This window comes from Myotis brandtii, unplaced genomic scaffold (genome assembly GCF_000412655.1).
Source record: "Myotis brandtii unplaced genomic scaffold, ASM41265v1 scaffold238, whole genome shotgun sequence".
Classification (NCBI taxonomy): domain Eukaryota; kingdom Metazoa; phylum Chordata; class Mammalia; order Chiroptera; family Vespertilionidae; genus Myotis; species Myotis brandtii.
The window spans coordinates 278990-294638 of NW_005358983.1; the positions used below are offsets into that span (position 1 = coordinate 278990).

Genomic DNA, 15649 nt, shown 5'->3' on the forward strand with positions numbered 1-15649 from the left:
ACAATCAGATTGCAGTTAGTGGGTAATTTATTTTAAATTTTCTTGAACGTCTAACATTCACATTCCATCCCATTTGAAAAATGTATATATGCTTGTTGTTTCTATGCATGTATTCTCTGGTAATTAGCTTTTTAATAGGTAATATCTCCAATTGGCTTTAAACTTAAGCAGGTAGAAAATAACACTTGCTCAGTAGAACTGGTAGCACCCACTGCGTACCAGGTGCTTATTCTGCTAAGCATTTTTAATTGTATGAATTTAATGCTCCCCACAGCGATGCAATAGCTACTGCTGTTATCTCCATTTTACAAATGAGTGAGCTTCATGAAGCAAGAGAGGTATCGCGTATCAAGCTGGTCTGGGTTTTGTCATTTGTCCAGTCAAGTGTCACTGCCTCTGGGAAGCCTCCTATGGACACAGCTCTCTCCTCTCTGGGCTGGATTCGGTGCTTCCCCTTTAGCAGTGGTTCTCAATCTTCCTAATGCCGTGACCCTGTAATACAGTTCCTCATGTTGTGGTGACCCCCAACCATAAAATTATTTTCATTGCTACTTCATAACTGTAATTTTGCTACTGTTATGAATCGTAATGTAAATATCTGATATGCAGGATGTATTTTCATTGTTACAAATTGAACATAATTAAAGCATAGTGATTAATCACAAAAACAATATGTAATTATATATGTGTTTTCCGATGGTCTTAGGCCACGCGCCCCCTGTGAAAGGGTCGTTCAGCCCCCAAAGGGGTCGAGACCCACAGGTTGTGAACCGCTGCCCTACAGGCTTCTATGCACTTTTCTTTCAGTGCCTTATTGCAGTTCCCCCTCATTCTCGCCTTAGACCGAATCTTCTCCAAGGCGGGTACCCTGTCTTAGGCTTTGGGGCTGACCCAGGACTTAGCACACTTCCGGGCACTTGCTAAGTCCTTCATACACGCTGTTTTGCCAGGACAAATTTTCCCATTTTACAAAAGGGTATATCTGCTCTGCCTTCTTCATAGAATCTTCAAGAAAGCAAATGAGAGTTCACATCTGTCTGTCAGACTCAGAGCACTACACACACATAGCTACGAAACTGATGATGGAGTGCTCTGCCTATGCTCAATGAAGACTGATGCTTTCAAGCCTCTAGATACCAGCACAGGGGTTGGCACCCAGGACAAATAGGTTCTTGATAAAATCCAATGTGTCACTGAGTTCTGACTAGCCTCTTTTTACCCATTCCTCCTAATGATTTCTAATAATTTTTGTATGATTTGATCTTGTGCTTTTTTTTTTCCTGTACAGAAAAAAGAGAGAAGTGTTTATATCCTGATATGTAAATATTGCAGACTCATACTATCTTGATCCCACCACTGGTTCTGCTCTCTATTTCAGTGTTTCTCAGTATTGGCGACGTGAAAATCACAGGCTTGTAGTTTTGCTTTGCTTTTTTAAAATTATTATTTTTAAATATATTTTTAATTGATTTTAGAGAAGAAGGGAGAGGGGGAGAGAGAGAGGGAGAATCATTGATCGGCTCCTGCCTGCACACCCCACACTGGGGATCGAGCCTGCAACCCAGGCATGTGCCCTGACCAGGAATCGAACCGTGACCTCCTGGTTCATTGACTAATGCTTAACCACTGAGCACACCAGTCTGGAATTTTCTTTGTTTTTTAATGGAAGATTCTCAGGCTCTGCTTTCCAACTCATGGAATCAGAATCTCAGGTGGGAGGCAGACATCTACAAGGTTAAATTAGATGAGCATCAAGGAATGAGATCTATTCTAAATATGTTCTAAATACTGTTGAAAAGATGGCTTAATGTCACCACAGATATTTTTAATGAGAAACGCAGTTGTTTCTTATTTAACGGCTCTCGAGAGCACTGACATTTATCTTGTTCCTCTGCGGTACATTTCACAGTCCATTTGTGCTGGCGAGTTCAGTGGGTCCTCTAATTACTCCAAACCATGTGGCCGTAGCAAGCGGCTGATAAATGGGTTGTAAATTTTTTTCCAGGCTAAAAAATCATCTTTGCCTTGCTCAGAAGTTTGGGGCCTTGAGCCGATCCTTACGTATTTTGTTTTTAGCAGAACTTTCAGCATTGTGAGTAGACATTTCATGACTTGCTTGTAGAAAGGAAGGGCATCTATTTAGGCTGGAGCCTTGAAGAGGCCCATCCGTTTCCATAAAGGTTGTCAGTCTTCCCATCTGCTGGTCTGATGGCTGAATGTGCACTCTGCTCTTAGTAACCCACGGTGCCTGCAGGCCAGACCCCCCCTCAGAAAACACAACGCACAGCGATCTGATAGCCAGCTCTTGTCAAATGCTTCATTACTCACAACTGTTGGAAGGACATGCAGTTTAACGATTGTATTCTAGAGTTATCCCTGTATCAAGCTGAGCCATCATAAACCCTTTAGAAAAATATCTTCTCTTCTTACTGCCCCTACTTTATTTCCTCATTTTTAAAAGAGAGCTGAGTTTCCAATCTCTTGCATTGGGGTTTCTCAAACAGTTGCATTATCCCAGCCGGTCCCTTGCTATGGATAATTGAGAATTTGCTTTTAATTTAATTAGTAAGTATAGCACTGAACCAATATGTTGAAACATTGATATGGAGCAAGTTGCGAAAGTTCGATCCCCTTTCTCTGTCTATATAGGTCACGTTAAACACTAATTTTTGTTAAGTGGGCTTATTATAAAAAGTAGAAGTATACCACATTCTTCTAATTATTTTACAACACTTGGCATATCTCTACATCTTTTATATTATCAACTCAATTTTTAGCTTGTTTCTCCTAGCAAAAGGAGCCATTTGTTCTTTCATCAGAAAAAAAGTTTTAATTGATGATTTATTTTATGAGTCATTTTCTGACTAAAAACTTTTTAAGTTAAAAAACATAAGCCAAAGAACTTACATGCATATAGCCATAACCCATGGAAAGACAATAGTGGGGTGAAGGCCAGGGGAGGGGGTGTGAGAAGGGTGGAGGGGGTCAATGGGGAAAAAAAGGGGAAATCTGTAATACATTCAACAATAAAGACAAATTTTTAAAAAATTAAAAAATGAGACTTTCTGCAATTTGTGATGGAAAGTCTGGATACCTTTGCAAGCGGGGGGAAGATCTGTTATTTTATTTCACTTATTTTATGTCAGGAATGCATTCGTATCAAACTCCTGAAGGACAACTCAGTCGCAGGGATTTATTTGTTTTAACAGATCTCTTGGTGGAGGCAGTGGAGAGCGGAGGCTACCAGGGAAGAGGGTTCTTTCTGTTTGTTAACTCACTCTGACTCCTTAGCGTCCAGGAAATCTGTCCTCGGGCTCAGGCTAAAGTGGCTTCTGTGTGTTTGGATGTTATTTCCCAGGAAGATGGAAAGGCAAGCTTTTCCCTCCACCTTCCTGCCCCAAACCAGGAATTATGTATATTTTATTGACTAGAACTGTGAGATATGTCCCCTCCCACCTGCAAGCAAAATGGGAAACGAGTGCTTTTACTGTTGACCCGTGTAGCAGGAGGGACCAAGGGAAGAAGGCCCACGCATTGTTACTTTCACAGTCTCTGCCGGAAGTGCCCTTATCGGAAGTGAGCCAGTGTTTTTTTGCAGTTGCCTTTATTATGGCTCCTTTTCCCAGCCATAATTTAATTTAGGAATTCAATTCACAGCTATTCTGCATCTGTTCACATAGATACTTTATTTTCTCAAGGTACAGATTAATTATATTTTTAACGTGTTGAGCTTATTTATTTGATACATTCCCAAGCCCTTCTGACTAGACAATATATTGCAACCTTTAATGTTTTTAAAATGCAGACTTGTGTAGCTTTTTGAACAATTTCTAATCCTGGTGAGACATACCAAGCATAGTGGCCATAGGTGTTGAACAAAAGGCAGTTTTCAAACCAAAATAGCAATGGAAGAGCTTCTTCAGAATCTGACTGAAGAAAGAGGAATGTAATAAAATGTTGGAAATGAGATAAAATTGTAAAATAAGTAACGCATATGTTTGAGAGTAAATGAGAAACAATATGACAGAACAGAGGTGACATACAGTAGCACAAAGGAAGAGCAAAGAGATGGCTTGGGTTTCAGCCTCTTTCTACCACGGACAACTAACTGCATTTTCCATGTAACTATCTTTCTGTGCCTTGATCTCCCTTTTTAATATAAATAGCAATTATAGCAACCTTACAGTGTCATTTGGCTCCCCCACCTAGAAAACAGCTGGGTACTTGGTAATAAAGCCAGGTGTGTGTAGCTCAAAAATCTATGTCCTACTCAACTGATGTTTCATGTGAAAGAAACCCATACTTGACTAATAGCCAATTGTCAAGCTTAGAAGGGACCTTGTTATCATGTACTGAAAGTGACTACCTAAAATAAAACTATTCAATGCATTTTTAATGAATTGTTTAATTCCATTCATATGTCTGCAGTCAAATTTAGTAAGATGTATTGGGTTTTCATTTGAGAATGTAATTGTACTTTTGAAATTCATATTTTTGTTTTAATCATTTTTTTATATTTTTCTTCAAACTAGGATTTTAAGGGTGGATTTGGTATTACCATAATCCCGATGAATGTAGCCAATGTAAAGCAAGTGGACCGGACTATGAAACAATCTTTTGAGATAATCACGCCCTATAAGAGTTTTAGGTAAGCTGTACTTAAACATTTTGTGCCTGTACTACTGCGAGACAGCTTTGGGGAGCCACTTCACATTGCTAGTGGCAATTTTATTTCTTGCAGGACATTTAATAAAACAATGTTTTTACTTTGCATTCTGTTTAATTTCTTAGCCAGTCTCTGTAAGCACCTGTGAAAGTGATTTGAATAATCATAAGACCTGCAGATACTAATTTCATGAAATTTGAGTTGTTTCTTTTCTTAAAACATCTTTGCCTTAGTGGACTTAGTATGTTACATTTTTGTTATCAACAAATATATGAAAACGTACTTCACATTTTGAAGGAATAAAGTAAAAGGGGAATATTACTTTGTCTTTAGACTGTGTTGTTGTTTACCTTCTTTTAGCCTAATCAAGTATAGTCCCTCCTTTAAGATCAGCCCCTAATTATAAATGCTCTGTAATGATTTACTAAAAGGAGCTCCAGTTTAAAATGATGCTGGATTTATTGGATCTCCTAGCATTTACTGATCAAATATTTTAGTGCTTTGTTATATATCTTGTATTATGGTATTCTAGTAATTATTCATTATCACAGTGAAACACAAAACTCAATATATGTTCTTCATATGTGTCAGAATACTCCATAATGACTCCCTAGCTTTAGTGCACAGAAGAGGCCTAAGTCAGTATCTGCTGAGTGCAACCACATTAATTCATTTGTCACAAATAATCAACATACCACAGGGTAGTATAAATGTCATAGGCAATTGTCAGAGTTCTTTAAGGACTAGCAATTACTTACCAATTTTAAAACTACTACCAAGTCTAGTACTCAATTTATCTGTCAAAATATGTCTGCTGACTCAAATTTTAGCAACAATCAAAAGACGTAAGGAATAATAAGCTTTATTTTCACGTATGCAGATTCATGCTTCCGCTGAAAATGTAGACATTGACTGAATTGTTTTTACTCACAACACTCTGACACCAAATCTGTGGGGTTTTCCTCTTACCAATCAATTCTCCAACTCTCTGGACTCCAATCGTGTGTTCTACAATTCAGTTCTATTCTGCCATACCAGATTGAGCATCAGACCCCACAGGCTTATGGCTCAGTCCCACAAGACTGTCCTCCAGATACCAGTTGCAAGTATTGGGCCCCTGGGTACCCACACTTCTGTGCACATTGACTATAAAATGGGGTTTCCCCTGACTCCCTTTCCCCCAGGTTTGATAAACTGCTAGCATTGTTCACAGAACTCAGGGAAACAGTTTAATTACTATTACCAGTTCATTATAAGGAATACAACCCTGGAAAGGCCAGATGGGTGAGCTGCATAGGGCAGGCACAAGGGATTAGTGGTGCAGAGCTTCTATGCCCTCTCTGGATGTACCACCCTCCTCAGAACCTTGTTGTTTAGGGGATTTTATGGAGGTTTCATTCCAAAGGTATGAGTGATCAAATCTTTGGCCATTGGTGATTAACTCAATCGCAAGTCCTTCCTCCTTCCCAGAGGTCAGGGGGTGGGGCTGGTTGAAAGTTCCAGAGCTAATCAAACATTGGTATTTCTGGTGTCCAGCTCCAATCTAGACTCCCAGCCACAAGTGATCATATTAGCATATAAAAGACACTTTTATCATTCCAATGGTTTTAGAGCTATATACCAGTAAAGACCAAATATCTGTTTTCCATAGAACCATATTGGCTGTGACCAATCTCTATATAGAAAGAGAAACCACTAAGAAATGTATAACTATTATAGTGATGAGGGTATCATAAAGAACGTCAACAAAAAATCCACATAGGCCACTCAGTTTTTTTCCCGATTGTGTAACTTATGCTAGTCGTCTATATTTTCATTGTATTTCAAAGCATTTTTTTCTTCAGAACAGAAAATTGTAATGCAAAGCATTGTTCTGTGGGTGATTGAGTATGGCACATTTCTGGGCACACGATAGGTACTCAGTAAATATTTCTTAAAGGAGTTTAAGAAACTGATCTTTAATGTTTTTATTCGTTTACTGAGGCACCCAACAAACACTAAGATTTAGAATAAATCAAAACATGGCTAAAAATGAGTTAGAATTCTGTTGAATAGTAATCACTAAAACTTTTGATTTCTCATTTTCTTAAAGCCATCTGTACATTCTTTGAATGACAAAATAATCTATTTTTAGTACTAAAAAATTTAAACTTTCTGGTGGGTATTTTTGTAGTTTAGTTTCAGACTACACTGGCATTCTTTCTTGGGGAAGTAACCCTATAGATCTGAAACTCTGGCAGTCTTATGTTGATTATTATACAACCACCACTTAGGAAACAGGGCCTCTCATTTAATCTCTTGACCTAAAAGGGCAATTTTTATATCCTGGTCAGAAAAATATACATGTTAATTTTGCTTCAAGATACATAAACGAAGTCATAAGCAATGTGAAAAATTAAAAAAAATAAATAGATTTCTAAATTAGATGATTGACAGAAGAGACTATCCAACTGCCTGGAAGGCATATTTTTCAGCTGCTGTGTAATGTGTGAGTGAAATGAATATGCAAACCGAACATACCGCTTAATTGGCCTTTACCAGGGAGATCAATAATGCAGAAACGTTAATTGTTTCAGCTTTGTAGCCGAGTCTGAAAAGGAGAAACAAGAGTGGATTGAAGCTGTGCAGCAATCGATAGCAGAAACTCTCTCTGATTATGAAGTAGCTGAGAAGATTTGGTTCAATGAGTCCAACAGGAGCTGTGCAGATTGCAAAGCCCCGGATCCGGACTGGGCATCCATCAATCTCTGCGTCGTCATCTGCAAGAAGTGTGCAGGTAATTAGTGATAAGTTATGCTCATCACTGTCTGGTGGCAGGTTGCACTGAAGGCTCTTTATTGTCATATATAATGTGTCCCGGCTAATGGTTGTGGAAAATAAAAACAGAAAGCTTATTACATTTAAATCAATTTTAGAAATGCAATTCTAAGTTTCTCTTATGCATGGCTTAGGTATCAAAATTGATTTTTAAGCATGTAATCATTTTTTTGTGCCTACTGGTCCATGTATGGATTGTAAAAAGAGAGCGTCGACATTTTTAGATTTTAGGTGAATGTGTTCCAGAACACACGCTGAACACACTTGCTCTTTGTATGATTTGTCCTTTTTCCTTCGGTCATCTTTTATCAATCCTGTTTTTCACATCAACGTTGTTCAGAGCTCTAAACTGGGTATACCAGGTCTGGTACCTATTCTAGGGGGAATTTTTATACAGAAGCATTTTCCAAGTGTAGTGAGAGTTATGAAAGTAACCAGTGCCATGACCGGTATTCCTGTTGTGGCCTTACACCCTACAGACTGTCTACTAGTTCACTGCATTGGGAGCTCAGACAGTTGTCCAAGTGAGTGCAGGCAGTGGACCCCAGCTTAGGTGTGAAACCATGGAGATCTTGGAGAAAGTTAGCCCCAACCCAAACTTTAATGCATCTTTTTGCTCTCCCAGGTACTGTGCTGGCCTAGGAATTAAAAAGATGTAGAAGGCATGGGCTTTCCTGCAGCAGCAGATCAATAGTGATTATAATAGAGGAGGATGAGGGCAAGAGTAGAGTACAGGTCTCATTGAGTGACATGGAGGAGAAGCACCTAATTCAGTTGGAGCCAAGATAAGAACAGTTGCTTTAAACTCTTTTTTTTTATTAAAATATTTTCTTTAATATATTTTATTGATTTTTTACAGAGAGGAAGGGAAAAGGATAGAGAGTTAGAAACATTGATGAGAGAGAAACATCGATCAGCTGCCTCCTGCACACTCCCTACTGGGGATGTGCCCACAACCAAGGTACATGCCCTTGACTGGAATCGAACCTGGAACCCTTCAGTCCTTAGGCCGACGCTCTATCCACTGAGCCAAACCAGTCAGGGCTGCTTTAAACTCTTAATACTCTCAGTGCTACCACATTTCTCATCACCACAGGATAGATTTCCCATACAGCTAATTAACAACATCAATAGCAGCAACAAAGAGCATCCATTAATCCCCCTCTACTTTGCAGATGTTCCTTTCCAGTCTCAGGAAGACATAGCCTTTGTGTTGTCCAAGGCTGTTCTTTCTACCTATGCTCCCTTTCTTTCCTTTCTTCTCACTCTCTATGTAGCTGTTCAACTATGGTTCCTTTTGTTTCAGTATATAAACCAGCCTTAGTCTGTCCTGTTAACACCAGCTTCCTGAAAATGTAACCATTCCCTTCTGTGTACCAATCTGTGTCCCTTTTTTCTTTAATAGACAAATGCTTTCAAGAGTAGTCATCTGCAAGGGCTTTCTTCATATCCTTAACTTTCTAGTTTTTCTTTAGCATCTCTAATCAGTCTTCTTTTCTCTCTACTCTAGTAAAATTATTCTCCCCACATTTACCAATGTATTCTACCTCTCCATGTCTGTGTGGTCAGCTCCAGTCTTTATTGTCTTCTGCGATATTTAACAATCTGACGCTTTAAGACTTCCCATCCTCCCTCAGCTTCCAGGAGACCATTTCCTCGTGTGCTCTTTCTACTCTGCTCATCCTTTCTCGGGCTGCTTTTCCTCTGCCTGCTCCTGAAATAGGTGTTTCCCTGGGGTTTCATGCTCTGCTGTCTCCCACTGGATGTTCCTGAGGGGCGATTTTTATCATTGGAATTCAGCACTCATTTTTATGCAGATGACTGTTAGAAACCAACACTCTTATATCTACCTACTAGAACCTCTTCTTAGATTTGCCCAAGATCCCTCAAAAAATAACATGTTAAAAATGGAGCTCTCATTGGTGGCCAGCTCATTACATAAAACTGCACTTTCTCCTGTATTCCACATCCTGGTCGGAACAGTCCTGCCCAGCTACAGTAAAGCTTAAAATCCCAGAGATCCTCCTGACCCTTCCCCTGTCCTCGCAGGACACCGGGTCCCATCAGTTTCATCTTTGCAGTGTTTCTAAATCTGCCCTCCTCTTTGTTTCTCTTTCTGTTGCCTTAACTCAGATTCTGTCATTTCTAGTCTAGGCTACTCTGTCCAGTTCTTCCTACTTGGTTCTCAGTTTGACCCCAATTGCTTTTAGGCGTTCTTTATAAATGCAAACCTGTGCAAATTCCTGCCCTGGGAGTTCTAGGGCTTTGTGTTATGAGTAGTTTCCATCTCAAAGACCAAAGGAGAGGAACCTTTTTAAGGTAGAGAGAGGAACTTTTTCATGCTTTAAGGAAGAAAATTCTTAAGATCAAAGGTAATGTCTTGTATATCTTTTTCCTTCTCGGGAGCTTAGACAGTAAAGCATCTGAACATGCCTGGGTGACCAGTAACGACTGAATGTTGATTTATATGGCGGAATTGAACTGATAATAATAGAGTAGAATAATAATAATATTAGAATGCTGGGCTGTTACTCTCTACCATGCATACAATAGTAGAATACAGAATCCACTGAAGCCTGCCGGAGTGGCTAAGTGGTTGAGTGTAGGCCTTTGAACCAGGAGGTCACAGTTCAGTTCCTGGTCAGGGTACATGTCCGGGTTGTGGGCTTGATCACTAGTGTGGGGTGTGTGGGAGGCAGCCGATAGATGATTCTCCTCATCATTGATGTTTCTATCTCTCTCTCCCTCACCCTTCCTCTCTGAAATTAATAGAAATATATCTATAGATATAAATATAGATATAGATAGATTAAAAGACTCCATTGAAGATTAAGTACCCATTTATTAGAGTTGTAGCTAGTTTTTTCAAGAGTAAAGGGATAATAACTGTTTTCATATACATGTAATTTACACAGACCCATTATAAAATATTTTCAGTGACCTATTTCTAGTTAATTTTGCAAACGATGCAAAAATTAGATATGTATGGATGTACATACATATGTGCATGCACACATATGTACACACATGCACATACACATCTATACACACCTTTAAGAGTATAGTTTTATGCCAGTACAAGATGGTGATGAAGGTGATTACTGTTAACTTCACTGTGGTTGGTTATGATTTCTGTATAAACACCATCACTACTCCTGGGTGGAAATAGACATCAGTGTATTTTCAGTTGAAAAAAATATATATAAACACAAACATCCATGCACACATAAACACTGTTTTAAAAAGGTAAATACATTTGCATATGAATTAGAATGCAACTGTTTTTTGACTTTAGGACAACATAGATCTTTAGGACCAAAAGATTCCAAGGTTAGAAGTCTAAAAATGGATGCAAGCATTTGGAGTAATGAACTCATCGAGGTAAGTCCGGTCTTACTGTGGTGGTGGTGGTGGTGAGCAGAGGTCTGGGAGGAGAGATGCCTATTAGGAGCTTATGTTAGGAACTCCTTGAGCAACTTCTCACCACAGTAGAGTAATGGCTTATAGCTTCTTTGATAGTAGCAACTTTCTACTTTAACTTTCATAATGCTTCCTAAATGAATAGTTATTTTAAAGATAAAGAAGTACAAGGAGCTTTAATTGTAATAACTATTTTTAAGGGCTTGGCAGCTCTGTCGTTTACCCAGAATTTACTTTCTTTTTAACCCAGCATGGATATAATATTAGAAAAGTGATGAAAACATTGGGCAAAATTTGCCATTCTTTATCTTGGCCATGCTGTGTCATTAACTGCGATTATGTCTAACTTGCTGTCTCCCAGTTCCATTTTCTGCTCCGTTTCAGCACCACTCTCAGCCGCGTTAGTCCACCTACTCAGCCATTTTAAATGAATCTGTCTCAATGTGAGCTTCAAAAAATAATCATGCTTTGGCTGCAATTTGTGTGGCTTGCAATTTCCTTCCTCGCTAATCTTCTACTGTTATTAAGAGCAGCTAGACTGTATTTAAAATAGAAATCGTGTCTGCTTTCACACTCCATCTTCCTGAAAAAGTTAAATCTTTCCTGTGTTTTTGCATATTTTATACTAAGTTATGCTTTCATTTATCATGTGAGTCAGTTTTCTGCAGATTTAAGTAATATTTTAGGAACTGATATATCTTATAATTTTTTGATAATTCAGCTTTTTATTGTCATTGGAAACAAAAGAGCAAATGACTTTTGGGCTGGTAACCTTCAAAAAGATGAAGAATTACACATGGACGCGCCTGTAGAAAAGAGAAAAAGCTTCATTACCCAGAAGTACAAAGAAGGGAGATTCAGAAAAACCCTTTTGGCATCTCTCACCAAGGAGGAATTAAATAAGGTATCCAATAAAACATAACAATAGACATGCATTTCAGTATCTTATTAAATATGTGCTAAGGATTTTGGAAAGAAATAAAAAATATTTTGCTATTTGATGAAATTATTGCATAGTCTCATTTTATTTCCTTTTGTGAGACTTTATCCATGGTTTCTCATTGTTTCTCTAAAGAGTTGTCATCAATGGCAGATAAACTCTCTGTCCACAAGATTTCAGCTAACGTAGGCATATCCCATTATTCTTAAACCCCTGATAACTTTCCCTATTTTAGGGACAGGACACGCTTCAGCTCATACATTGCTGACTTGCTGTCACCAGAATTAGCATTAGTTACTTCATTTATTGTTACAAGCAATGCTTTGCTTAGTGCTGTTGATTTGAACTGTCACTTGCTTTTGGCTGAGTGATTCCAGGTCTTTTGTGACCATTTTGTGCTACCCACTTGATCTTCACTCATTTAATGAGGGACACTTGGGTTGTTTCCATATCTTGGCTATTGTGAAAAATAATGCTGCAATGAACATCAGAATGCTGATATCTTTTCAATATTCTGTTTTTATTTCATATATATATATACATATATATATGTATGTGTATATATATATATTTTCAGAAGTGGGGTTGCTGTATCCTATGAAAACTGTATTTTTAAGTCTTTTGAGGAATATTGACGCTGTTTTCCAATGTGGCTGAACTAAATTGTATTCCCACCAGCAGTGCACAAGGGTTCCCTTTTCTCCACATCCCCATCAACACTTGTTATTTCTTGTCTTCTCCAACATAGCCATTCTGCCAGGTGTGAGGCGATATCTCATTGTGGTTTTCATTTACATTTCCCTGATGATTAGTGATGTTGAACATCCTTTCATGTACCTGTTGGCCATTTGGATGTCTTCTTTGGAAAACTGTCTAATTTGTTTCTATGCCCATTACTGAATCAGATTTTTAAAAGTTGAGTTGTATGTGTCCTTGATTCAGAAGTGAAGGAAATTCTGGATGTCAGCTAGACCATGGTGGAAAAGAGAAGCACTTTTTAACTAGTAGACAGGAACTGTGAATACATTCTGAGACTCCTTGGCTGCACACTCTGAGCTGCCCATTGGGATAGCTAATGAGCGATTATCCTGAGGTTGCAGTGTGGAGGGCAAATTAATTAGTGATCTGTCCAGATGCACCATGTCAGAGAGAAGGTAAATAGTGAACCTGAGGCTGAAGTCAGATGGAATCAGGTTGCAAAATCAGAGGGTTTGGAAGAAAATGGTAAGCCAATAAAGTGAGGAAGCAGGAAGAGAGGATGAGAAGAGATGTAAAGGTAGCTTATTAATATAGGTCCGCAATGTTTTATTGTGTCTGTTTACTGTTCCTGCTCGCCACATTACCCCTCCCCCAAAGGGAAAGATTCTGAATTGGAGCTCATCTTTCAAATTACCACAACACAACAATAATTGAACGAATATACAGATCCCAATTAGGCTGGAAATTACATACATACATACATACATACATACACATACAAATGCATACGTACATTAATATGACAAAACATTCAGTGGATACCTCATTATTACATTTGAAACATTTAGAATTTTGTGAGCATCAGTCATTATTATTGTATGTAAGTACAAAAAGTGTCTTCCAGAGCAAATATTCTGGATTAGAAGGTTTGGAACATCACAGCTACAAAACAATGAATTGAGGCTTGGAGGTCTTGGGTTATGATTTAAATTCATGCAAAGCAGGCCTTGTGTGCCTATTGTTTAATTCAGGGCACACATATAATTATATTTCTTAGTTAAGAAGGAATACAAACTTCATATCGTAAATGGACAGACTTTCACTCATTTTAATAGCTAGAATTGCATTTTCTTCCTTTAAGAATTATATTTTCTTTCAATGGCCAGGCTCTGTGTGCTGCTGTGGTGAAATCGGATGTTCTGGAAACAATGGCTTTGCTCTTCAGTGGAGCAGACGTCATGTGTGCAACCGGAGACCCCGTGCACAGCACCCCCTACCAGCTGGCCAAGAAGGCTGGGCAGAGTCTGCAGATGGAATTTCTCTACCACAACAAGTTCTCAGGTGAGCCCCATCCCTTCATTAGCCTGGTTTCTTCTGATGTGTCCCTAAATGGACAGAAGCCCATATGTGTTTATTTCTCAAATAAGAAAAGCCATCAGAATGAAGAAAAATATAACTACCAAAAAGATGGAAGATGCGTCAGAGTACATTTTATTTTAAGAAAAAGTCTAGGAAATCTTTTACATTTCTCTAATCTTACAAATGGAAGATTAAAACAGTTAATCCTACATTATCATTTCCACCAAAATCAAATCCGATTTTCATATATGAATAATAAACACAACGTAAGTGCTTATTTTTGCAAGTTTCATGCAAAGTAAAATAAATATTTCTGTGTATTTATTCTGTGGTATATTTGAAGTAGTTCTTCTAGCTCAAACCTCACCTACATATTCATAAGCAAAGGGAAAGTTGTTTACATTTTAGATGTCAAATGCATTATTTCTGTAATTTCTCCAGATTTTCCTCAACACGACGTTCATTTCGAAGGTGGATTAAGTCAAGAGTCCGCCCAGTGCACGTTCCTCTGTGACTTTTTGTACCAGGCTCCTTCTGCTGCTTCCAAACTCCCTGCAGAGAAAAAACTGCTGGAAGGTACCTTTCCTGCTCCTTTTAGATTTGGTTACCGATAAAACTGTCTTTCATTATCGAAACAATTAGGTTTACATTTTGATATTTTTTCCCCTTAAGATACTAGATTTGATCTTGTGGTAGGAAAATATGTTTTTTAGGATTTATAAATGCTTCCAGGCACAGATAATATTTCATGAGCTGCAACAGGGATTTACCACTGGGTTGGGATGCTGAGGGAATTCTCAACAGAATTCACTGATGTCTACCGCAGGGCCAACCAATTCAGTTTCAGGTTTTAAAGGTTGTCCCAAAGAAATGTGAAACTCCGCCCCTTCCCTTAGGGACAGACACCCTAACTGGGGAGATAATATAGGTAAATGTGAACACAGAGGAAGAAGTGACAAGTTTTCAGTGCTTATTTTATCAGCATACTAAGTAATATTAGGTAGTTCACTTTGTTCTGGTGGACTGTGTGTGTGTGTGTGTGTATGTGTGTGTATAAAATAAAGCTTAAGCATGATTTCCAAATACTGATGGGAATTGATTTGATTCAGCAAACCTATATTCTAGGTTTGGGAATTACCTGAGCCGAGGCCCTGTAGGCAGTTATTCATCAGCTCCTTGTGTCAGTCGTGTGCTAGGCAGGCATTAGAAATACCAAAATGAAACAGACACAGGCCTCATGCTCCTGTGGCAAATATTTGAACTAATTTTAGAAACATAGCAGGAAACTATGAGCTCTGTCTTCCTGGAACAAAGAGAATTTAAGAGATTAAGCTCCACAGGCCCGGTGACGGTGGGCGTCCCGAGGCTCCGAGCCTGGCATTAGTTCCGTGGGTGCTGGGACCCAGCTCTGTTACTCCAGCAAAGGAACAGTAGGATGAAGAACTCACTCTAAAGTGTTCATCTGGGTTCTTGTGCACTTGAAGTGATTATTTCAGTGTAAATGCTTTATTTCCAAAAAAGTATTTCCCCAAGCAGAATTCTACTGGGATTAACTGGACTTCATTAGGTTTTTCTGAAAACAGTAGCAGCCCTTTAGTAAGGCTTTAGGTATTTACATACATTAATTGTAATCCTCATAAAAACTCGGTAAGACAGCTGATATTAGGCTGATTTGCACATGAAAAAAATGGAGGAATTCAGCACGAAGCAGTGTTTTCCATCTGAGCTGTGTTATAATTGTTATTGTA

The 15649-nt window shown here is 38.6% G+C and overlaps 1 protein-coding gene across 1 annotated transcript in view; it reads left to right on the forward strand.

Moving 5' to 3' along the window:
* The window catches only part of ARAP2 (ArfGAP with RhoGAP domain, ankyrin repeat and PH domain 2), a 164753-nt gene that overhangs the window by 66656 nt on the left and 82448 nt on the right, over positions 1-15649 (forward strand). Inside the window, exons 10-15 of the mRNA XM_005866851.2 lie at positions 4533-4648; positions 7243-7442; positions 10779-10864; positions 11625-11807; positions 13709-13883; positions 14343-14477. Coding sequence (XP_005866913.1) covers positions 4533-4648; positions 7243-7442; positions 10779-10864; positions 11625-11807; positions 13709-13883; positions 14343-14477 — 895 coding nt within the window. The remainder of the gene's footprint in view (positions 1-4532; positions 4649-7242; positions 7443-10778; positions 10865-11624; positions 11808-13708; positions 13884-14342; positions 14478-15649) is intronic.